This window comes from Mustelus asterias, chromosome 2 (genome assembly GCF_964213995.1).
Source record: "Mustelus asterias chromosome 2, sMusAst1.hap1.1, whole genome shotgun sequence".
Taxonomy (NCBI): domain Eukaryota; kingdom Metazoa; phylum Chordata; class Chondrichthyes; order Carcharhiniformes; family Triakidae; genus Mustelus; species Mustelus asterias.
This window is the reverse complement of record NC_135802.1, coordinates 112667491-112693576: the sequence shown is the minus strand read 5'-3', so window position 1 is coordinate 112693576 and position 26086 is coordinate 112667491. Positions and strand designations below refer to the sequence as shown.

At 41.6% G+C, this 26086-nt stretch overlaps 1 protein-coding gene across 1 annotated transcript in view; it reads left to right on the top strand.

Annotated features, from left to right (window-relative positions):
- LOC144480979 (A disintegrin and metalloproteinase with thrombospondin motifs 16-like) overlaps positions 1–26086 on the top strand; it is a 235139-nt gene that overhangs the window by 146670 nt on the left and 62383 nt on the right. The window contains exons 12-15 of the mRNA XM_078200606.1: positions 6918–7090; positions 15053–15183; positions 19015–19138; positions 20120–20364. Coding sequence (XP_078056732.1) covers positions 6918–7090; positions 15053–15183; positions 19015–19138; positions 20120–20364 — 673 coding nt within the window. The remainder of the gene's footprint in view (positions 1–6917; positions 7091–15052; positions 15184–19014; positions 19139–20119; positions 20365–26086) is intronic.

Below are 26086 nucleotides of genomic sequence, written 5' to 3'. Positions count from 1 at the left end.
GTTAAGTTCATTCTGTCTGCAAGGCCATTACTGCTAAAAAGTATGGCCATTTTTTCCTGAACCTTAGTTACTCTTCCATAGAAATCTAATCAGTACATAAAAAAATCTCCAAGTTATGATTCTCATCTATACTATTCACTAGAAAAGCCGAAGAAATTTTGTGGTGGAAACTTCTTTATTGGTATATTTTCCCAACAGTATTGAAATTAAAATAGTTTATGTAAATAATTTGGTGTTAACCAGTGAGTCTGCTGACACGTTTTTCATTTTGTAGCTCAGATTGAGTCTGCAATGAAGGTTTTGTTCGCAAGTCACAGTAGCCTCCTCTCTGAATGGTAGAATTTCAGAAATTATAACAGCCAAAAATATTGATGGATTGGCCACATCTCGCAGGGTTTAGTCATGACAGGAGAGTTCGAAGCTGTGGTTTGCTCTTGCTCCATGTGAAAGACTGGGCACATTTCCAGTGCGGGGGGCCAGCAGGAAGTTTTTCCAGCAGTGTGTCCAGGGAGGGAAGAGAGACAGGGCAATAGTAATAGGGGATTCTATAATCAAGCATACAAATAGATGCTACTGTGGCTGTCAACGCGACTCCACGATGATATGTTGCCTCCTGGTGCTAGGGTCTGGGATGTCACTGAATGGCTGCAGGGCATCCTGAAGGAGGAGGGTGATGAGCGGAGGTCATAGTACATGTTTGTACCAATGACATAGATAGAAAGAGGGATGAGGTCTTGCATCAAGAATTCAGGGAGTTAGGCGGTAGACTAAAAAGTAGGACCTCTCTGGATTGCTCCCAGTGCCATGTGCTAGCGAGCACAGAAATAGGAGAAGACTGCAGATGAATGGCGTGGCTTAAGAGTTGGTGCAGGAGGGAGGGTTTTGGATTCCTGGATCACTGGGACCATTTCTGGAGAAGGTGGGACCTATACAAGTGGTACGGTCTATATCTGAACCAGAATGGGACTAACATTCTTGCGGGATATTTTGCTAGTGCTGTTGGGAGGAGTTTAAACTAATTTGGCAGGGGGAGGGGATGCAGACTGTTAGCAAATAAGGGCATAGAATCATACAGTAAAACAAACAAGCCAGAGGGAGCGCAGCTGTATTAAACCTCAATGAAGTAAGGGCAGTCTGGATGGCCTCTACTTTAATGCAAGGATTATTGCAGGTAAAATGGATGAGTTGAGGGCGATGATTGACAAGTGGAAGTGTGATATAGTAGCCATCACAGAGACATGATTGAAGGAAGGACACAATTGGCAACTAAACTTTCCGGGATATAGAATCTTCAGGTCAGACAGAGGAGGAGGCATTGCATTATTAGTTAAGGAGTCAGTTACTGCAGTAAGGAGAGATGATATCTTGGAGAGGGCATCAAATGAAGCTTTGTGGTTGAGCTTAGGAATAAGACAGGGACAACCACATTTTTAGGTGTTTATTATAGACCCACGGATAGTCAAAGAGACATTGAGGAGCAAATATGTGCACAATTCGAAAACAAAAGTCAGTGCAGACACGATGGGCCGAAGGGCCACTTCTGCACTGTATGATTCTATGATTCAAATCACCTTAATTGGATTTTTATCCTCACCATTCAAATTGCACCTTATTTGCTTCGCAAATTGCTGGAAATGTCAAGTGACAATGGTATAGCTATGTCATAGCATCTGGAAGCTCAGGAACGTCTTGTCCGATGGACTATCACCTTAACCAATGAAATTTAACAACAGAAAAAGAGACCGGTTGAACAAAGGAGAAAGAAATTGGGTAAATTATGCCAAATTAGATACAGAAAGAAAAATAGAGGGAAGGAAAGAAAGAATGGACAGAAAGAGAGAAAAGAGACAGAAAGGGAAAGTAAGAAAAAAATAAGAACAACATGCAGAAAAAGATTATATAGGAACCCAGTTTTGTTTGGGAATTGTTGAATTGGTCCTTGAGAACTTAACAATGAGTGAATATAAGGGTGGGTGTGCAAAAAGGACAAAGATTCCTATTCCTATATCCCAAAAATTATTTCTCAAAATAAATTTTATACACAGTTTCGCATTTTGGAAATTGTTGTGTTCGATACTAATGTGTGTGAATATCAAAATTGATACAAAAATATCACAATGACAGATTAAAAATAAAATTTTAAAAACCTTTAGGATCAATTCACCGCTGATTTAGGTGGATGATTTGTGCCACTCCACCATTGCACACTTTCTGCTAACGTTTATTAGCATGTCATTTCATTGCTAGATTTACACTGTAAATGCAGATTAATTTTGCTACTGCCAATAAGACATGAAACTCCACAGCTTCATTGTTCCTTTTCTGAGCCTCCAAGATTGTATTTCATGTAAGGACCTAAATCAGGTCATTGTTAGAGTTTTTATGCATTACCAGCTGTGGTGAACCATCGTTGGTTCCCACTAGATAGTACTGAGCCAGGGTCTGGCCAGTACTACAAGTATGTATATATGTTGCTGTTGGGGTTAGGGATGGGTTGTTCTACTTGTTGCTGTTGGGGTTAGGGTTGGGCTGTTACACCTTGTATTATAGTTATTATGGTACATCCCAGTCGGGCTCCGCCTCCTGGGAGAGGTATAAAGGTCACTGCTCTGTCTGGGACCCCTCAGTCTGGGATCGTGTATATAATTAGTAGCTTCGTTGTAACAGCAAATAAAAGCCTTTATTTCCTGAGCATCTCAAGCGTCGTGTGTGATAACGCGCATCACCAGCCCTAGTAATGGTCATGGGAGTGGGAGATGTCTTGGAGTTGACCGTGGGGGATTAGGGGAAGCAGAGATGCTATTGGAGGGGAGGGAACAGTGATCATGTGGAGTCGGGAGGAGATTGTGGAGGGGGATTGGACAAATTATGCAGTAGGGTGGTTGCTGGCTTTACAAAGTTAGTTTGTTGAGCCTGGAGGAAACTCTCATGCTCTTCCTAGCTAACAAGACCCTTCCCTAATAGATCCAGCCCTTGATCATGCCTCTTGTTAACCCTGCTGGTCTTCCCAGGGCCTGAGAAGCATCCTCAATGTGAGTTTAAATATGGAAACCATGTTAAAATGGAGGCTGCAGCCTCCTTAAAAGGATTTAGTGACTGACCCAATGCCAAAGAGTGCAGCATGGCTTGGCTCATCTCCCCCTGCCCCATTCCATCTCCATTGAAACTGGAAATGGGCACCTTGTGTTTGGATTTGAAGCTTTTAGCATTTTAACTTCTCATCAGATCCAAACCCACCTATTTATAAAGCTACATATTCCAAAAGACTTACAAACAACTTTCTCAACTTATGATGCCATCCAGAAAGACTTGGGTAAATCAAACCCCCACCCCTTAATCTCTGTGTTATTGCATCCCTTTTAATTGTACCATATAGTTAATATTACCTCTCCTCATTATTCCCAACAGAATAAATCACTTCATAATGCATTAAATTCCATCTGCCATTTGTTATCCCATTTTTGCTGATGTTGTCCTGGAGTCTATTGCTATCTTTTTCACCTTATCATCATGACACTACTTTGCATCAGGAGACAATTGCATTGATGTACTGAATTTATTCACTGCATTTAACAAGTGAAAAGATGAAATTGTTGCTCTGATGGTAAGCTGAGACATGTGTGAAAGAGAGGGGCTTAGTTGCATTTAACTGCTCAAAGATTGGCGAGTTGACCTTGAGGAATGCTGTTGACTGTATGACAGCTATAAGCTGGTGCCACTAGTTATGTGAAGGAGATAGAACGAAGACCTAGCCCAAAAGCTTCTAAGGAACAGTAAAGATGTGTTTCCCTTTTAAGAGGGGTAGGGAAAATGCGACATGGGATAGGAAGAAGAGATTCCTTAATCAATGCATGATATGAAGTAAGGCTGTGTAGTCGGTGTTAAAAACAGTTTGACATATTTAAAAACCACACGATATTTTTAACATACATGAGGATATGTACGACCGGAATCTTATCAACTTTCACGTGCAATGTCATTGACTCTTAAATGCCTTCTGAAATGGCCTAGCAAGCCACGCAGTTCAAGAGCAATTCAGGATAGGCAGTAAATGCTGGTCCAGCCAGCGATGCCCACATTCCATGAGAATGCACGCTGCAGCTGGGAATAAACTATAAAAAGAACCTCTTGCAAATTGTGGCCCAATGATTGCTTCACATGGGCAATACTTAGTTTACATCACAAGAATGTAAATGCTTGTTCAATTGTTAATGAAGTTGATTCATCGTGGTCGGTTAAGCCGAATAAGACTAGTTGCAAAATAAATACACAGTAGGCAGTGAAAGGAAAAACTGGTGCATGATTGTTTTCCGTAGCTTGTAGAAATGTCGGAGAAGGAATGCACCTATTCACACCTGTGTAATTGATTGCCATTACAGGCCTTAATGGTCATGTATTGAAATAACAGTGCTGCTTTGTCAAATACCACTGGGGCCAGGAGCACATTTTGTGTTTCTGTAGAGAGATGTTTCTGCTGTAAAAATGCTGAAGCCCTTTTATTGCTTGAATGTTTAGTCTTAATCAATTCTACAAAACAATCCATGTCAGGAGTACAAATCATTAAACATAACTTTTAGAAATGTATGTTTCCTTCCTTTTGATGCTGGAGTCAATTTCCGGTCCTTTAAAACGATTAGACACACTAGAATGCATTGCACTCTGCCAGCTGTGCACTGTGATAAATCAGTGACTGTCTTTTTAAAAAATATATTCTGGATCTAAATATCCTTGTACTTCGCAATTTAGCCACCTCTTATTAATCTACTACTGGCTCAAGCCTACCTCACGTATACCATTTAATATTTTGTTTAGTAAGATGGTATTTTGACTTCAATAATTTCTTTCTAGAGTGCCGGCTGAATTTTCTTTGACGTTTCCCCATAGCTCATCCCCTCTGTTTACTGCACCTTTTCTAAAATGAGTAATATGATGACTAAACCTGAACACAGTGTTATCATCTTTTATGGTCTAGAACTTTGATACCACAACACATTTTTAGTTTAAAACTAGGTGTTGCACCTCTTGAGGTGTGATGTACACATGTTCAATCCAAACCAAAAATGCACTGCACGCCTTATTAGTTAAGATTCTCTTTAGTCATCTCGGTTGCCCATGTGAAGCAATCATTGGGCCACAATTTGCATGAGGTTCTTTTTATAGTTTATTCCCAGCTGCAGCGTGCATTCTCATGGAATGTCGGCATCGCTGGCTGGACCAGCATTTACTGCCTATCCCGAACTGCGTGTCTTGCTAGGCCATTTCGGAAGGCATTTAAGAATCAACCACATTGCACGTGAAAGTTGATAAGATTCCGGTCATAGAGTTTTAAAGCACAGGAAGAGGCTCTTCAGCCCATCGTGTCTGCACTGACCATCAAGCACTTAACTATTCTAATCTCATTTTCCAACACTTGGTCCATGACCTTGTATGCTATGGCATTCTAAATACTTGTTAAATGTTGTGAGGGTTCCCGCCTCCACCCCACTTCAGGCAGTGAGTTCCAGATTCCCACCACCCTCTGGGTTAAAAAGTTTTTCCTCTAATCCCCTCTAAATCTCCTGCCCCTTACCTCTTTTTGATTTGATTTATTATTGTCACATGTATTATTATACAGTGAAAGGGTATTCTTGCGTACTATATGTATGGTATGTTTTGTTTATAGAGAAGGAAAGGAGAGAGTGCAGAATGTAGTGTCACAGTCACAGCTGGGGTGTAGAGAAAGATCAACTTAATGCAAGGTCCATTGAAGAGTCTGATGACAGCAGCTGGGAAGAAGCTGTTTTTGAGTCGGTTGGTACTTGACCTCAGACTTTTGTATCTTTTTGCCAACAGAAGAAGATGGAAGAGAGTATGTCCGGGTTGCGATTATGCTGGCTGCTTTTCCGAGGCAGCAGGAAGTGTAGACAAAGTCAATGGTTGGGAGGCTGGTTTGAGTGATGGACTGGGCTTCATTCACGACTCTTTGTAGTTTTTAAGTGGCCTGATTATTCACCCTTCTGAGAGGGGGGAAAGTTTCTTCCTATCTACCCTATCTTAAGTCCCTCATAATTTTGTACACCACAATCTGGTTTCCTCTCAGCCTTCTCTGCTCTAAGAGAAACAACTCCAGCCTAGCCAGTCTCTCTTCATGGCTTAAACTCTCCAGCTGAGAGAACATACTGGTGAAACTTCTCTGCACTCTTTCTGGTGCAATCACATCCTTCCCCAAAGGAAAAATATCATTTGGTTATTCTTTCATGGGATGTGGATGTCATTGGCTAGGACAGAAAATATTGTCCATTCCTAATTGCCCTTGAGAAGGTGGTGCTGAGCTGCTTTCTTGAATTGTTGCAGTCCATGTGGTATAAGTGCACCCACAGTGCTGTTAGGGAGTTCCAGGCTATTTCCCAAGCAATAATGATATAGTTCCAAGTCAGGATGGTGTGTGGCTTCGAGCGAAGCTTGTAGATGGTCGTGTTCCCTAGTATCTGTTGCCCTTGTCCTGCACGGTAGTAGAGCTTATGTGTTTGGAAGATGGTGTTGAAGGAGACTTGGTGGATTAGTGCCACTAATTATGTGGAGGGGATGGAAAATCTAGCCCAACAGTCATTTTTGGACACTAAAGATGCTTTTCCCTTTTAAGGGGGAAAGGGAAGGGGGCCATTGGGTAGAAAGAAGGTCAAAAGATTCCGTAATCATTGGATGATACAAAGAAAACTTTGTATTCTGATGATAGAAACAATTTGACTGTTTTTGAAAACCATGCAGTATTAATCTTTGTTGGCATAGTCTGACCAAACCAGTAGCATAACTTCGACAGACTTTGGGGGTTTTATGAAGGTGTTCGCAATTGGTCTCTCGCATCTGTGTCTTGATAACGTTCGTTCTGATGCTTTGTGCCTTATAACAATGGTGAAAGATGCATTTTTTTTTGATAGGCCACAGTATGGAGGAAAATTCTGTGATGGTACTCATCGTACGTACAAGCTTTGCAACAATCAAAAATGCCCAAAAAATAGCATTGATTTTAGATCACAGCAATGTGCAGAATACAACAGCAAGCCATTCCGAGGCTGGTACTACAACTGGAAGCCATATATTCATGTTGAGGGTAAATATATATTTTTAAAATGTTGCAACAAATTGATTTGCAAATCACGAACAATATTATGTGTCTTGTGTAGTCAAATGCTAATATAGTTTTATTTTGTGAATACAAAAGTAATTTCAGTTTGAAAATGAGCTTTGTAACTTTATCTAAGCTTACAAGAATAACAGCAACTTGCATTCTCTAATATGATAAATGTCTCGAGCAGTTTTACCTGGAGAGAATAGTCTGAGTATTAGGGCAATCAGAAGACAAAAAGCATTATCAAAAATATGTCGGAGAATGCTTTTAAAGTCAAGGTGAATGGCTTGAAAAAGATGTTTGAGAATGGGATTTCAGAAGGTGGGACATGGATAGGTAAGAGATACAGAATAAAGAATATCATGTGGAGTGGGGGATGGTAGAAATGTGCTCAGGGAGGGTTGAAGGATTGTAAAACTGACCTGGGATGCAAGGCTGAATAACTTGCAACCTAAAGTTGTTGTAAGACAATGCATGATTTGTGAATAAGGACAAACATTTTGAATTTGAAACCTTGGGAGACTGGGAATCTATGAATGTTGATAAGCAGCCATGGCTGTAGGCCAGCAGGACACATGTGGAAAAGGAAGCAGCCAGCCGACATTTGAACAAGTTGCAGGTGAGGTGTTTAGAAACTGCTGAGGAGCTTTTGCAGAAAGAAGTCTTGACATTACAAACATGTAGATATTGCGTAGCATGAGAGTGAGGTGGAGCGGAGTTCAGTAATGTTAGGTAGGTGCAAGTATAAAGGGTTAAAGATTGGATTTTCTGCCCCATTTTACAGGCATATAATGGGCATTGAAAGATTAAATATGGTGAGTGGGGACCAACGGTTCTTCCTTGCTGGAAGTGCACGAGTTACCATTTTGAAGAAAGCTCCATTATAATTGTCCAGCGAGCGTGCAGATAGGCATTAGGCTCCTTGAATAGGTAAAATTTGACAGTGTGCATGCTTTAGGCATAGAGCAGCCAAACCAACAGACCTTAAAATAAACCACTGAAGGCTGCTATCCAAAATGCAAGTTTGAGCATTTTTAGTCACCAGAATTTGGAGCCAGAGAAACTGGAAAAAGTCAGTGCGCTGTAAAACCGACAGGGTGTAAGTTGGATATGACAACCTAGCATTGTGAGGCAGCAGTGTTAATCTCTGGGCCGCCCCTTAATGTCCCTGAACAGGACAATCTCTCATAAAAGATCAGTAGGTAGGGGGGATGGCCGTTGCATACGTGCACCACACTGCATCCAGTCATCAGGGCACTACTCCAAGGGCTGGGCAAATCAGAACAGCTGGGTGATGAATCCATGGATTTTGAGGGAACTTCTCCATCCTCTGAGAGTTTTTCAATCAGCTGATGGATTTCTGGACACTCAGGCAAGCCTCATTAAGTATTCTTGGCTGAGAGCCCAGATATCCATTTGAGTACAAACACACCTTAGCCCTAACAAAAACATTCTTTGAATTACAGTTCTCGCTTTCTGATCTTTCCTGTCAATTTCACAATGTTTATTTATGCAAGATAGAGGCTTCAAGTGCTTGCAATTTCAGCTATTAAAAAGTTAAGTGATCTGGATGATCGGCATTTTTATTGGGCTGTAGTAATAGGGAGTTTTTCTTTAAGTAAGTGGAACGTTATCAATGAATTACCTTTTTGAAGCTGTTTTTTACACACCCTGTATCATGGGTGAATGGTTGTTTGGATGGGAGGGCATATCTTGACATAAAGGGCATGAGGCAAATCTTTTGAACTCACTTTTAAAAAGTCCCTTCATGCAGACTATGGTTCATGATATCTCCAAGATGCCATAAGCCACAACTCTTTAAAATGCTGGCCAAACTCCATGAAAATCATGGAGGGCTGGAACATGCTTATTACCAAAATTGAGTTGTCCAGGTCAGGAGTTCAGGGTGTTGGCCCAGCGAGTTGAACCAGCCCGCACCCTTAAAAAGTTCTTTTGGAAACCAGAAGTCTCAGGAATCTGAGAATTATGTAATTTTTAAAGGGCGTCTGAGTCATAACAACTTGGTGAAAATCCAGTCCTTAATGTCAGATAGACAGTCTAGCTCTTGGATTTGAGGGTGGTGATAGTGGACAGAAAAAACTGCATATTATTGGCAAGTGTGAAAAATGATCCCATATCCTCAACTAATGCACCCAAAATTTCTCGGATCAGAATTTCAGGACACACAAGTATTTTACCATATGGTAACCCCCCACACCAGTCTCACCCTGGGGAATTTGCCCAGATAATGCCTTGGACCCCTGGCAAAGTGGCTGATCTGCCAAAAATGCATATCCTAAAGAAGCAGCAGCTAGAACTTTGGGTTGCTCTTGAGGTGACTATGCAGCATGAGGGAAGAAATCATTGATGAAGATGTGTTGACTACATTGGATTAAATCAGAGTGAAACTGAGCATGACAAACCCCAAACCCCACAGGGGACATAAGATGGAGAAGGTGGAAGTAGTCCCTTATATTAAATGTAGTGAAGATGTTGGGGAGGACAGGGATTGGCAAAGCATCAGAATCACAATCATGTGATTCAGGCAGTCTCAGTGCAGAATGCAAATTGTTGGTATTTGAAGAAGTGAATGTGTATGTGATTGGGTAGCAGATCATAAGATTGTAATGATGTGGAGATGCTAGCATTGGACTGAGATGGGCACAATAAGAAGTCTCACAATGCCAGATTAAAATCCAACAGGTTTATTTGGAATCACGAGCTTTAGAAGCACTGCTCCTTCATCAGGTGAGATGAAGGAGCAGCGCTCCGAAAGCTCATGATTTCAAATAGACCTGTTGGATTTTAACCTGGTGTTGTGAGACTTCTTACTATAAGATTGTAAGACAGAGGCGGGAGTAGGTGATGCTGCTGCCCATTGAACCTGCTCTGTTGTTCAATAAGATCATGTTGACCTGATTGTGGCTTTAAGTTCACTTTCCTGCCTGCCCATCATAACCTTTGACACCATTTTCTATCAAACGTTCATCAAGCACAGCCTCAAAACAATTCAATATCCCAAACTCCACTGCTTACTGTGGAAGTGAATTCCAAAGATTAACACTTCTCTGAGAGAAGAAATCCCTCCCAGTCTTGAATGGGTGACCCCTTATTTTTAAACTGTCTCCTGGTTCTAGATTCCACCATGAGGAGAAATATCCCCTCAGCATCCACCCTTTCCAGCACCCTCAGAATTTTAACAGTTTCAATAAGATCACTTCTCATTTTTCTAAACTCCAATGAATGTAGGCTGAACCTATTCAAACCTTCCTCATAAGACAAACCCTTCATGCCAGGAATCAGCCAAGTAAACCTTCTCTGAACTGCTTCCAATGTAAAGAAGTCCCTCTTTAAGTAAGAAGACCAAACCTATACACAGTACTCTAGATGTGAGGCGTAGTTCTCCCAAGGAGGACGTGAACCGATTAGCATAGCTAAGTAATAATTTAAATATGCAGGGTCAGTTTTGAGCCAGAATTTCCCGGCTCCTGCAATTTTCCAACCGTCAGGCGCAGTGGGAACTCGGCGTGCATCATTACAGATCTCCACAAATGGAGACCAGCCGTGATGGCCATGTCAGGGAGCTCAGAAGCCATTGAAGCCCCAAGTGGTTGGAGCAATGGCTGGGCAATGCCTTGGTAGGGTGCCAGATTAGCAGTGCCAAAGAGGGGGAGGGGGCACCTGAAAGGGGTAGCATGAGGGGCTTTGGCGACCCCATAACAGGATGTTGCTCACTTTGGGGGATGGAGGGGGGCTGGGGGGTGCTGGTGTCTGGTGCCGTCAAGTTGTGGGGGTGGGGGGGTGCAGTGGGCGGTTTCTTTTCCAGCAAATAGGACAAGGGGGGGGAGTGGCGGGGAGTGTGCAGGATTGTCTGAAGATCAGAGTGCCCTGGAGGAGGAGTCCTTGCTGGTGTCTTTAGGTCCCAGCTCCAAAAACTTTCTAAGTATGGGAGAATTATGAACTGAATCATACCAAACTTCCCAGTGGGAACCTCACCGGTCTTTCTACTGGGAACAACATTTAGAAATATTTTGGGAGAATTCTGCCCATGGTTTCTCCAGTGCTCTGTACAGTTGGGTAAACTCCTTCCTCCTCACAGTAAAGGCTGACATTCCATTTGCCTTTCTAATTACTTGCTGTACCTGCATTCTAACTTCCTTGTGGTTCTAGTACAAGACACCCAAATCCTTTTGGACAGCAGTATTCTGTAGTCTCCCTCTATTTAAATAAGATTCTGCTGTTCTGTTCTTCCTGCCAAAGTGGACAATCTCACATTTTCCCACATTATACTCCATCTGCTAAATTTTTGCCCCCTCACTAAACCTATCAGCATCCCTTTTCAGACTCTGTTTCCTCTCTCAACTTGCTCTCTGACCTTTCTTTGTCTCATCAGCGAATTTAGCTAGAATGCGTAGGTCCTTTTGTCTAAGTCATTAATGTCGATTGTAAATAGTTGCAGCTCTAACACTGATCTCTGGAGTGCTGCAGTAGTTGCAGCTTGCCAATATGAAAATGGTCCCTTTACCCCAATGCTCTGGCTTTATTTTTCTCTGATGGTGGAACCTCATTTCCCACCGAGGGACTTATTCCTCTCACTCGGGAGGAAGTCTTGCCTTAGGGAGCTGCTAACCAATCTGATTGGCTGGTAGCTTGCCAGTCACTGCAGCGACAGCACTGAAGTGGACAGAAGAAGAAATGCAGAAGGACACTTGAAACTAAGTCCGGGCACTACCCCGCAATGTGCTTAAAACCAGCTAACCTGCTGAATGCAATGAAGTGAATGATAATCCTTGCCCCTTTTTGGATCAGGTATATTCCTCAGATGATCACTGTCATTTAAGATTGAGAAAGACAAACGTCACAGACACTTAAATGGGTCTGAAGAACTGATCTACCTCTCCCCAAAGGAAACGACCCACCAGAGAATATTATCGTCCTCCAGATAGTCTTTTTAACAAGTTTTAGCCAGATTAGAACAACTGGATATTATAAGGATTGAGGCATCTCTCCTCAACAGTGTACCTCTCTACTGAAGGCTGTAAATTGGGAGAGGGGAGTGTGCAGCGGGATCTGGGTGCCCTTGTGCACCAGTCACTGAAGGTAAGCATGCAGGTGCAGCAGGCGGTAAAGAGGGCAAATGGTATGTTGGCCTTCATTGCGAGAGGTTTCGAGTACAGGAGCAGGGATGTGTTGTTGCAATTATACAGGGCCTTGGTGAGGCCACGCCCAGAGTATTGTGTGCAGTTTTGGTCTCCTTTTCTGAGGAAGGATGTTCTTGCTCTCGAGGGAGTGCAGGGAAGGTTTACCCGGCTGATTCCAGAGATGGTGGGACGGTGGGACTGATGTATGAGGAGAGATTGACTAGCTTAGGATTGTTTTTGCTGGAGTTCAGACGAATGAGGGGGGGATCTCTTAGAGACTTTATAAAATTCTAACAGGACTAGACAGGGAGGATATTCCTGATGGTGGGGGAGTCCAGAACCAGGGGTCACAGTCTGAGGATTCAGGGTAGACCAGGGTAGGATGGAGGTGAGGAGACATTTCTTCACCCAAAGAGTGGCGAACTTGTGGAATTTATTACCACAGGAAGTAATTGATGCCAAAACATTGAATGTATTCAAGAGGCGGCTAGGTATAGTGCTTGTGGTGAATGGGATCAAAGGTTATGGGGAGAAAGTAGGATTAGGTTATTGAGTTGGATGATCAGCCATGATCGTAATGAATGGTGGAGCAGGCTTGAAGGGCCAAATGGCCTCCTCCTACCCCTATCTCCTATGTTGTAATGAAGAGTGCACAGAGATGGATTTTCAAGTTTGGATACAGAACATGAGACACTATATTTTCTAAATAGGATATAGGATCTCCATCGACATTTAAAGTAGTATTTATATCGAATCCTGAGTAGAAAGCTACAGAGTGTAATGAGATACCTCAAGGGGAAAACTATCATTCCTACAGTACAACAGCCATACCTTTACTTTGAGAGTCACTGCAGTGAATGTAATGCATCTAAAAGCCCAACTGTGTGATTCCAATATTTATACCATAAAAGAGCTCGACCAGCGGGAAGCATGTTGAACCAACATGCTGGATAACATCCATTGTTTTTGTTAACATCCTTCATTTTAGTCAACATTCTTCAAGCAAACAAGATACTGAAAGATTCATATGGTGGTCATTACATTCAGTTTCCAGGGATTCAGTTAACAAGTGTTTTAGGGGCATTTTTTAAGTTATCCATTGTTAGATTGTGGTTTCTTACTATTTATCAATGCCTTGCTGAGGTGATGTAGAGGCTGGTTTATTTTTATTTCAAACTGCCTTGTGTCGGAGGATATACCATATCCTAGGCTGCAGCACTGCAGTATGTTGGCACCCTTGAGCACACAATGATGCCGGGCATGTTTATAAACTTCTAAACCTTTGATCAGCAGATGAGCTATGCTTTTAATGTTTAATCCCTATTTCATAGGAAAATTGTTATTTTTAATTTCATAACTTCATATTTATAGCTGGATTCCCTCATAACTCCGTATTTATAGCTTCATTCCTTCACAAACAGACTTTAATCACAACCTTATCACATTCTTTATTGCAACAGCGAAAACTGTTTTCAAATTCCTAAACAACCATTCTTATAATCTCCAAATAAAATTGCCAATTGGTGGTCACTTTTGTGTTCAGAATCATGCCTGTCAAGAGAGGCTGCCCATTATATCCTAAATATGTCCATATATAGAGATTTATTTCACATGCAACTACATCAAAGAGAGAGGATCCATTGATCACATAGGTCTGTGCTCAATTTAAAATCAGATCCCTGCCCTAAAAGAACAGGATGACTGTCAAATAAAGTGATAAGAGCTACAATCTAAATTTCAGAATCCACAACTGCTGTCTGTAGATTATCAAATAAATTTATTCTGAATACATCAAGCCTTAGTAAACCGATTGACACATCACTCATTATGGTCCAACAAAAGGATCATTGTTTCTTTAGAGGATAAATGACACGTTCTGTGGAATTTTCCGATAATTTGACAGTGTCAGGCTCTGACTCAAAGCCAGTGTGTATCTCTCCAGAGGCACTGCTGGGTTTCAGACCAGATCTTGAGCCACTCTGACAAAAACAAAATCGGGATGTGATTTATGTCATCAGTTTGATGGGGCAGGACCTGGTAAGGCTGGCTCCACAGGCATCAGAATTGATGTTGAACTCCCCTCAGCAGTACCCATCGCTCCCCTGCCATCCAACCACAAAGGTATTGGGAACTCTCCCATCCTTCTCCCATGGCACAATTATTGGAGGGGTGTTCCCCCTCCCCTGTCCACTGCAAAATTAATGGAGGCTCCCCCTATCCACAATCACCACAGCAGTATCACCGCCATGCCCCCCCCCCCCCATCCCTCCCCAACACTGCCTCATTGCCCGCTTCCCCCATTACTGTCAAGGCTGCCCTTCAAAGGCATTGGCACTTTCCCCCTTCAACCCACATAATAACCCCCTGTTGGGATCCCCAGAGGGCCCACCCCGGCAGATTCTGGCACTGCCAGGTTGGCACCACCAGACTGGCAGTGCCAACCTGTAACGGGGCAGTGCTCGGGTATGTCCTCTCACCCCCGAGAGCTATAGTGGCCTTGGTGTCCCCAGCAGATCCCCTCGACTGTTTCCTGTCTTCATGAAGCTGTTGTGAACCTCGCTACCATTTGAATATCCAGTGAGGGGGGATCACGTGGTATGAAGGCCATTTAATGATGTATAAACTCAGTACAATGAACATGGATGCAAAACTGCCCCCACTATGTCTTGGATATTTTAAGCTTGTGCTTTTATTGCATCTAAGACTTATCCTTCTTTCAATGTGTTTCAGAGTATATTGTGATCTGTATATTTATTCTCATATCGACACGAAATCTAATCATGTATCCATTCGTCCTTTACAGACCATGATCTTTGCAAACTCTATTGTGCAGCAGAGGATTTTGACTTCTTTTTCGCTCTTTCAAGTAAAGTCAAAGATGGAACACCATGTTCTGAGGAAAGAGCTGATGTGTGCATAGATGGTGTATGTGAGGTAAAATGGATTGGTTATGACAATTCCCACAAGCAGCCTGCCACAGATTGCATAGATTGATACCATTGTAAAATCTGTGCAACAGTACAGCTGAACACTATACAATATATGCTGCTTAGTTTTAATATCCTTCCTTCCAAAGAGCAGGAAGTCAATATGTGACATATGTAAGGTCAATTTCAAAGACAGAACAATAGATTTATTATGCTGCTGGTATTCTACTCTAGAGTAATTAAAAGATAAGTCAGATCATAAATCCGCAGCCATTCTGACATCCGAGGGTGGATGGTTGGGGGCAGGTGGGAGGGAAAAGATTACCAAGTATCAAATACACTTCAAACATATCTACTTCCTGCCTCTTTTAACTGAAGCGGATCACTTCAGTTAACATGGGCAACGAATCTGCTCTCAAACAATGGGTCGCTCACTGAAATCTTTTAGTTTTGACCCCCGGTGCTAGGTTTCCCAGTGCAGGAGAGTTGGGGCAGGTAAAAGGAGGTGAAAGTAACCAGAGCCACATGGTAAGTATAATTTAAACCACTGCATGTGGGTCAAGAGGAGCACAAAGCTTCCTCCAGGCCCAACAAGCTTTCAATATGTTTCCCTCGTCACAGATGCTGCTTGACCTGCTCAGTATTTCCATTATTTTCTACTGCTTAAGCTTACAAAATTGCCTCTTTACAGATCCCTCACAATGAAGGGAGCAAAGATTGGGGATCACCAACTCCCGCAAGGCGCTGTTCCAACCCACCTGTAATGGCCAAGGGCTCAGTCTCAATCTCTTACTTACCTCCCATTGAGCTCTAACTGTTTTCCAGTCTGGGAGACCTGTCAATTTGGTTGGCTATTGGCACAAAACCTGCTCATGTAATTTTAAAGATATTTCCTACCTGGAAATTCTCCCCCTACCCTCTTCACAGTCCTAAGGAAATATTGAGGCCTCCCGTACCATCATATTGGTGCAGGCGTGCCAAATATCTAAAAATTAAACAGTGGCATTGAAACTGTTGGTTCCCAGCCGAGTATCAGGATTTTGATGTCTCCATTACAAAGCGAGTGATGCAGAAAAAAGTCAGGCCAGAAGCAGAGATTTCCAACACTTCAAGTACCCACATCTCTGCCCTTTGGAGGAACCTGGGGGCATTTCACCAACTAAAGAGTGCACGTGGGCCCAGCTGGGATTATGACTTGGTTACCCAAAGATCAAGCAAATGTTGTTCATGTTTATGCAGCCTACTTACAAAGAAGGACTGCAGAGGAAGATCTACAATTCTTCCTGAAGGACTAAAGGTCCTTTACATTCATTTCCTTTTCAGCCAGCCAATGTTGCTACAGTTTGTGGCGCCTCTGCTGATTGGGCACACCATCTGCACCCCTAGTGGTGTGAGTGCCTGCCATTGATATGGGCATCGCTGGCTGGCCAGCATTTATTGCACATCCCTAGTTGCCCAAGGGAAGTTGAGAGTCAACCACATTGCTGTGGCTCTGGAGTCACATGTAGGTCAGACCAGGTAAGGATGGCAGATTTCCTTCCCTAAAGGACATGAATGAACCAGATGGGTCTTTTCAACAATGGACAATGATGTCATGGTCATCCGTAGATTCTTAATTCCAGATCATTTTTATTGAATTCAAATTCCACCATCTGCATCTGGGCCCCCAGAACATTAGCTGATTTTCTGGATTAATAGTCCAGCGATAATATCACTAGGCCATTGCCTCCCCTAAAAATGAACAATTAATGGACCCCACCAATCCTGAAAATGCTGGAGTCAACTGCTAATGTCCTTGCTGGGTGCAATCTGGCATTTCTGGCATTTACTCTAAGAGGCAACCTCCATGTCCCCCATGGAATTTTTAACCCACAATGTTCTGTTCCAAAATGAAGAGGAAACTCCTCTAATAAAATGCCAAGGCCTAAACTATGTCAAGGTACACTTATAATTACAATTGCACTTGTTTCAAAATATTATTCCAATTCATTGTGAGGTACTTGCACTTTAATCAACACAATACGATTACAGTAACTTCCATTCTCAATTTAAAAGACAGTATCAGAAGTAACCTACTGGAAATAACTACCTGAGTGAGGGAATATGTTTTTATACATATATCATCCAGTGATTACACTATAGGGAGCCGGTAACTCATTGGCAATTGTTTCTTATGTGGTCCCACCCTTTTTTCAATAGCGATCGCAGAGAAAAATGAGGCAATGTTGGATGGAAAGTCCTAACGTTGCACTCCAAAACATCACTGCCACCCACAACCCCATTCTCTCCCCACCCCCACGATCTGACAACCAACTCCAGCTCCATTTCCTTCCCCCTGGACTGCTGCCAACAATGCTTGATACAATCATTGTGTGCAATTGCCAGCAAGGGCGAAGTACCTGGTTCTCTGTCCCATTGCCCACCTATCCACCATTCCTGTCACAGCTCTCTGATGAAAGGTAGCCACAAACCAGGGGTAATATCAGAAATGGCTTTGATTTCTATGCTGGGGGGAATGGCCTAGTAGAGGCCTCTTCTCATTCCAGTTCAGTCCCCAAGTGTCTGCATTGAGTCTCCACATTCTCCCTGTGTCTGCCTGGGTTTCCTTCGGGTGCCCCAGTGTCATCCCACAGTCCGAAGATATGCAGGTTAGATGGATTGGCCATGCTAAATTGCTCGTTAGTGTCTCAAGATATGTCGGTTAGTTGGATCAGCCATGGTAAATGTGTGGGGTTATAGGTATAAGGTGGAGCATAGGGCCTGGGTAAGATACTCTCAGAAAGTTGTGCAGACTCAATGGGCTGAGTGGCCTCTTCTGCACTGCAGATATTCCATGATTCTAAGTACCTATCTTTATATCTATTTCAACCAAAGCCTACAAAACTGATGGCTGGCTTACTTTGGAGCAATACTATCCCTTTAATGGGACCCAATTAGGGGCTGCATTGGTCGTCCAAGTATAGCTCCTCCTGATCCCATCGTTGATATTGCCAGTCTTTCTTTCAGTCTTTTGCTAGAAGCCCATTGTGGTATTTTTAAAGAATAGGCTTGCATACCACAAAGGTACAAACAGACACAAGTTTTATTGGAAAGATATTTATTCTACAGGCTGTTAGGATAGACTGCCCATTTGTCTGCTCAAACGTCCAAAGATGTCATCAATATCTTATGTGATCGGCCTCTCAAAGTGACCTTGTTCCAACTAAGAACGAATAAGAACACACAACATCCATCCTTTGTGCTAAGGAGCCACTGGATGTAACATATCCTGTGCCTCTAGTGCCCAGCATAATCTATATCAGCATTCCTGCTGCAATTGTTTAAATAATGTATTCTTGTCAGCTCAATTTAAAATGAACTATTCATTAGAGATTATTTGAGGTATTCAAGCAGTCTCCTATTAGCTAGAGTTGTTTATCTGAGTCTGTCAAAGTTCTAGGTAGAAAAAGCAGTCAAAACTATACTTATAATAAAGATGTAAGCCGTCTTACTAGCTTTACAAAATCCTCATGGAATAGTCTTCGTCAAACTGCTCCAAAAGTGATTGGAACTGAGTAAAGATAGATTATTCTATTAGCAGTAATTGAGACATTTCAATGTTACCAAAGCCCGTAAGTAATATTTTCAATGAAAATGATGCCCATTGTTGGAATGCTCACTGAGCATAGTTATATCATGGTTTCTAACGATTTTTAAATAGATGTATGTAAATTGTGTTCACAGTGATAAATTCAACCCAGAGACGCCCTGCTATTTGTGTAATCCAGTCGAAATTAGATGTAAATTATGAAGTGTAATATCTTGCTGATGTGCTTTTAACTGTTTCCATTGCTCACAGGCAGTTGGATGTGACCGTGTACTGGGTTCTAACGCTGTGCCAGATGCATGTGGGGTCTGCAAAGGAAACAACTCGACATGTAAACTCTACAAGGGCCATTACAGCAAACAGCACTATGTCAACCGTATGTTATGATTCGTGTAATGGTATTGTATCTCTCCGCATGTGACTCATGACACCCATTTAATCTATGGAACGGGAAGATCCAAAACATTATGTGGAGTTTTCCCGTCCCACTCGCCACAGGAGTTGTAGCGGGCTGGACAGAAAATCTGGCGGACCATGTAAAAGTCCAGTCTGTTCACCTCGGCTGGGAATTTCCGGTCTCATGGCCCTATGTTTCCAGAAGTTTCTTCAACATCTAGCACGGAATTGTCCCATAATTGCACAGAATGTTGGATCAGGCATGAGAAGCCGTGTGCAATTTTCCAGCTTCACAGCTGCCTTCTCTTGCCTGATTAACCGGCACTCTGTGCAATTTCAGGGTGCTGGTAAGGGTCACACACCTGGAGGGGCGGGGCCTAAGAACAGTGGCAATGCCACTGGGAATCTGAGATTTCTAAGTTTACTTAAAGGACTTCCTCCCCCCAGGACAATACAGTGAGAAAAATAATATATAAACAAGTAACATTACATTTTCTGGAAGTCAGACCAATTGGCAGGTCGGAAGGATTACAAATGGCCTTCAGGCCATAATTTCACATCTGTACTATGAATGGGTTGACTATGCATGCAATTTTCTTCTCCATGCATGAAGGTACTAACTCATGCTTGGCACATCTTCATGGCAGTCCCAATTTATCCAATCCATAGAATTCATTTCCGCAAAATCAGAGGCAGCTCAAATTTGGCCCACACGGACCTCCCTGCCAGATTCTCAAATCTCCATTCCTGTCAGGCAAGGCTTCCCAGCAAGAACAAAGTAACACAACTTTCACCATCTGTTTTCTATGGTTCAATACTACACTGGAAGAATGTGTTTCTGGGAGTCTGAACACAGCACTTGCTATTCTATTTCTTATCTTTTGACGTAGAGCTCCGAAATGTTTGTATGCGAAAAATGTATGCAGTGTGTATTGAATTGAATATCCTTTTTCTCCATCAGAATATTACACAGTCGTTGCTATTCCCGCAGGAGCATATAGCATTCGTGTTTATGAATTAAACATCTCCAACGCTTACATTGCCATTAGAAATCAGCAGCAGAAATACTATCTCAATGGCCATTGGACTTTGGATTGGCCAGGACGGCACAAATTTTCTGGCACAGTGTTTGACTATAAAAGGCCATACAATCGACAGGAAAGTCTCTCTGCCATGGGCCCTACTAATGAAACATTAGTCATAGAGGTATGTTAGTCCATTCTCTCAGTAAAATGCAACACGTTTCTTGAGATGTTATGCCATCATACAAGCTTTGATAACCACTATTGTGCAATATACAGTTTTACTAGTCTTCGCTGGCATGGTTTCAAGAAGTATTAACATTTCAGTGTGGTGAGGCTGTCAGGGAAGAGAACCTATATTGTCTGCAATAAATGTCTTCTGTCCACTGAGGCAAAAGCACGACCCGTGAAATTTATGACCAAATGTCTCGTGTCCTATCAGCTGAAAGATGCTTATGGATATTATCAAGAGAGATGAAAGATTTATATGTGAATTTCATGACAATAGTTACTGAGCGATGATGAAAGGCAGGATCCCTTGCTAACATTTTCCTTCATGATCTAAGCCAGGAACATTTCAGCACCGCAGTCAGTACCTTATTAAGGTTAACACAGATCAGAAAACAAAAGGGCAACCTTTGTTGCCTGTATAATTCAGTACAAGTCCAAGCACTGAATTACCTCGTGATTAGCATAGTCTATAATAAATATTTTACTTCTGCTTTATGTACTATGAGTCTGACCCGAAGGGAAGTACATTATTGATGCCTCATAAACTGTAATAGATCAAATTTCAATCCGCTGAATTGCTATTATCAAATAGAAGCACTGTTTTGAGATAAAAGGCAGGAATAAATGTAAATACAATTATACCATGACATGCAGCTTTCTTTAGCTGGGTCACAACTTGCTGCAGGTGTCTCTGGATTGATAACCATCAATTTTTTTCTCTGCCTTTAAGTCTCGAGATCCTTCTATTCTTGGGATAGAAATATATTTTTGAAGTTTAATTTAGTCAGTCACAGAAAGTTAGTTGCAAAAACCCTTTCAAGTCTTAATGTCTAGATGCCAATGTGGTTTTTCGACTTTCCTACTGAAAATCTTTGTGGGTTTCTTCTTACCAATTTTCCACTCTGCCTGACCTGAAAAATGTTTATTCCAATCATTCCCTAAGCATTGATTACCCTCCCTTAACTAGCCCAAGTGGTCATTGTTTATTTCCAAATCTTGACAATAGTTGTAATTGCCTTTGAGGAAATATTGCTGAGCTTAATGCTCTCCAGCAAGGCAGTCTACATAGGATTCAGAAGCAGATCGCATGAAAAATGTCTTCTCTCCAAGGGCAGGATTTTACGCCTCGCTCACCCCAAAACCGTAAAATCCCACCCGAGGTCAACAGGCCTTCCCATTGTCTGCCCCTCGCTTGCTCCAATTCCTGTGGTGGGCGGAGCAGTAAAATTCCATCCTAATTCTGAGATTACCTGATTTAATACAGACCAATGGAGTGAAAATGGGCAAATTCTTCATTACCCCCCTTGTATCCCCCTACACCACTGAAGACCAATTTCATCCCACAGGAGTCAAAGTTGCCACTGATTGATGGGGAACTTGCCTTTTAACTTTATTTTTCCTCCTCATTCCCTCTGAACTTCCACAGATTTCCCATTTGGCAAAGGGAAAAATAGACTTTGCAGGTGAGAAGGACAAAAACAGAAAAGTAAAAAATAGGAAAAATAAAGTTAAGCTGAGAGAAAGGAAGCCGAGGAACAGGAAGGTAGAGAGATAAATAAAGATGAAAACAAATGCATGAGAGAAAGAGGAGTGCAATAGAACTAAAGAAGGATAAAAATGGATACAGAGAAAGAGAAAGAACAAAAGACAAAGGAACAGAGAAAAAGGAAACAAGAAAACGAAAGGTAAGGAAATTGAGGATGATATGCGGAGGAAGAGAGATAGAGGAAACAAAATGAAGAAGGGGATGGAAAGAGAGACAGAAAGAAGATCGAGAAAGCTGCAGATTTTAGGAGCACCAGTAACTTCAGTAGATTGAGGTGAAACTGTTGGTCGGATCAACTTGGAATTTGAAATGGTAAGAACCAATTCGAGGAAAAAAAATGAGAACTTCTGCCATAATGTACAAAAGTGTCTTGTTCCAGAGGGGCTCATTACATAATCCACTTCCACCCCTCAGCACCAAACCCTGCCTTGCTTATCTACCTGCTGGCAATCTTCTTCAGTGGTATTGGTTCTGGTTGCTGTGGACCTGAACCTGTCCCCTTTGCGGTACACGTACATGTGTATCAAAGAGATAGTTTAAAACAAAAGCTTTATAATTTATAGAGCTGCTCAATGATAGTTTTGTGAAGTAGCATTTGAACAAATCAGGGCTCAGGATTGTAACAATTTGCAATAAGTATCTCATTTGATGAATCATTCTTGAAATAGTACTACTGTAAGCAAATCGAGTTGCAATATGAAACAATCTTCCTATCTATGTTCATGAACATTTCTGTTATAAACTACAAAGGGTAATGAGCCATAGACAATTTCTCCGCTGCCCTGAGTTTTTGTCCAGGGTCATTCATGGGTTGTGGGCATCGCCGACTGGACATCATTTATTGCTCATCCCTAATCGCCCTTGAAGTGAGTGGCTTGCGTGGCTGTTTCAGAAGGCATTACTGTGGATCTGGAATCACGTAGACCACATCAGCAGATTTCCTTCTTTAAAGGGCAGTTTCAGGGTCATCATTAGATTTTTTTAAATTCAAATTTCACCATCTGCTGTGGCGGGGATTTGAACCTGGGGTCTCCAGAACCTTACCCTGGGTGTCTGGATTATTGGTCCAGTGACAATATCACCAGACCGCCTGAGGATGTTGTCAAACCTGAACAGGCAGTGAAAGTGCTGCAGTGTTATAAATTGGTTGAAGCAAATCTTACATGATACTCCGCAAGTGTACAGTTTAATGAAGGAAATATCCAATTGTCTGTTTCAAGTGCCGGCATTGCCACTAGCACGCCAAGATTGAAAATTAAATGATGTGTTTCTGTCGAATGGATGGGTGTAACGCTGAAGTATGATCTAACCTAATAATAATATTTGGAACACCTTAAGTCCACACAAACCTTTAAGATTATAATCAAGATAATATTGTTCTTGATTGAAAACATATCAGGCCTGTAGAATCTCTTGAGACCAAGGATGTAGAATATGGAATGTAGTGGTAAATTGCCAAGAGCTTTCATAATGTAGCGTTCTCAGTAACCCATAATGTGCTTCACAACAGGCATGTTTTAGAAAAAGGTTTAGTAGCGACATGGGACGATTATAAAATTTAGTGTGGTAATTTTGCACGAACAACCTTTGTGTGATTGTTGTCTTAAGACAGAAACTCTAATTAATGTTGCCAAAAATCCTTAGTTATTTGCTATTCTTTAAGGGATCCTAAGATACCAAATTACTTAAGTCCACATATGAACCTTCAAGTTTAAAACAGTAAATGTAAAAGTGTGAGCTTCTGTATGAGTTCTCTGCAAAGCACTGGAAAGGTGAGCAATGTTCTGGCTGTTCTTTGATGGGGTATCAGAGAGAGTTGATGAGGGTAATGTAGTTTTTGTCACATACATGAAATTCCAAAAGGATTTTTAAAGGTGCCACATAATAGGCAATGTTGAAGCTCTTAAAATAAAAGGGACCATAAACATGGATACAAGGTTGACTGTATGATAGAAAACAGAGACTAGTGGTGATTTTGTTTTCGAACTGGAGGAGGGTAAACAGTGGGGACAGTACAAGGACCACTGGTTTTCTTGAGATACAATTAAGGACCGAGACTTTGGTGTATAAGATACAATTTCAAAAGTTGCAGATGACACAAAACTTAGAAGTACTGTGAACTATGAGGCAGGTAATGATAAGGGGATGTAGGCTGGAGGAATGCATGACACATGGCAGGTGAAATTAATGCAGAAAAATATCAAGTGATTCATACCAGTAGAAATACTGAGGAATGACGATATAAAATAATGGATACAATTCTAAACAGGCTGCAGGAGCAGAGTGACCTAGCAATATATGTGCATAAATATTTGCAGCTGACAGTGGTTTAAAAAAATGGCATACTGTATCCTGGGCTTTATAAATGGAGGGCAGAATTTTCCAGCCCTTCCCATTGGTGGAATCTTCCAGTCCAGCTGAAATCAACCTGCGATAAGGGCAGACTACAGCCTTGCCATTTGCTGCCAGAGAGTTGTTCCAACAGTCTCACCAGTGACAAGATTGTGACCTTCTGCTGTGGGGCTGCTTCCTCTCATAGTGCCCTCTCTATGCTACTTACCTGACACTAATTGACCACCCACTGCCGCCAGGAGGTTAAACGTTTCCACATCAACACCGCCTTCAGCAAGGTCTCTTGCCAAAAGCTGATCTTACACAAAACATTCATATTTTTCTCCCAGTTCTGCCTCCAAACCAGCCTCTGCTGGGCCGGGAAGATTCTGTTCGTTGTGTCTAATTCTGAACACTGCCTTTTAGGAAGGACGTGAAGGCTTTTGAGTGGGCACAAAAAAGATTCCAGGTTGAAGGACTTCAGTTACATCAGTGGATTGGGGAAACTCAGATCATTCTCCTTAAACAAGAGCAGATTGAGTGACTATTTGATGGAGGTTCTCAAAGTCATGTGGCGTCTAGACAGATTAGTCCTTGGGGACAAGTTATTTCCATTAATGAAAGGTTCGAGAAAAGAGAGAAATGCTCACAGTACTCCAGGCATGGTCTTCCAGAGCTTTGTAGCGTGAATTCTGCCTCTTGCACTCTAGATGTAAAAGCCAGCATTCCAGTAACCTTTTCTTCATTTTTTTTTTGTATCTGTTTATAACATTTTAATGATCAATGTCCCAGAACCTTCACACTTTTGAATTTTCATCTTTTCTACCTTTTCCCCATTTAGAAAATAGCCTGCTCTATAATCTATAGGTCTTTAAATTTGCCTACATTGAAATCCATTTGCCAGTTATTGCCCTTTCACTTGATCTATCAATATCTCTTAGTAATTTTATACTTTCACATATACTGCTTATAACGGTGACTATCTTTGTGTTCATTTGTAAGCTTAGATATATAGCTTTCTATTCCATCATCAAAGACATTAAGTACCATGCCATAGTTAAGACCCCAGTACAGATCCTTGCAGTTCTTCACTTAATGAGCAATGTCTCTGCTCATTATCCATACTCTCTGTCTCCTGCTGCTTGCTCAGTCATATTCCTTACCAAATCAATAATTTTCCTTCAATTCCATAAGTTTCACCTTTAGTTAACAATATCTTAAGAGGGATTTTATCAATGCCTTCTGAAAGTCCATATAAATAACACGAGACATTGTCCTGCCCACTACTTTTGTGTTGTGAGAGAAAAGGATGTGTTTGTTTCATGTTTTCTTCTGCAAGTTCTCTCTCTTTTATGTTAGGCGAGACAGCATTTGATTTATTCAAATGACTTAACATTCTGCTTAAAATAGAGTGAGAGAGGAATTTGACAAATGCATTATTCGCATATTAGTATCACACAGCATCAATTCAAGCTTCTTATTTTTAAAATAAGCGAATCAAACAACAGCTTTTTGTCATAGTTGACTTGGTTTTAGACATTCCATCTATTCATGTTAAATCTTTAACAAACTTGAAGCTTTACAGAATAAATTTGAATGCACCTAAGTAAAGTGAGATCTATTTGCATTTTTATATATCTTGAACAGCCAGCCCTGCCTTGAGGAAGAATTTACATAATTTTAAGAATGTAGAACTTGATCCAGATATACTTTAAAATAGAAAATGAAAAAGTCCAAAGTAATTCCCAGTCTGATCAAAGTCCTTAAATTCCTCATTGATGCTGCAACCAGCAATGCA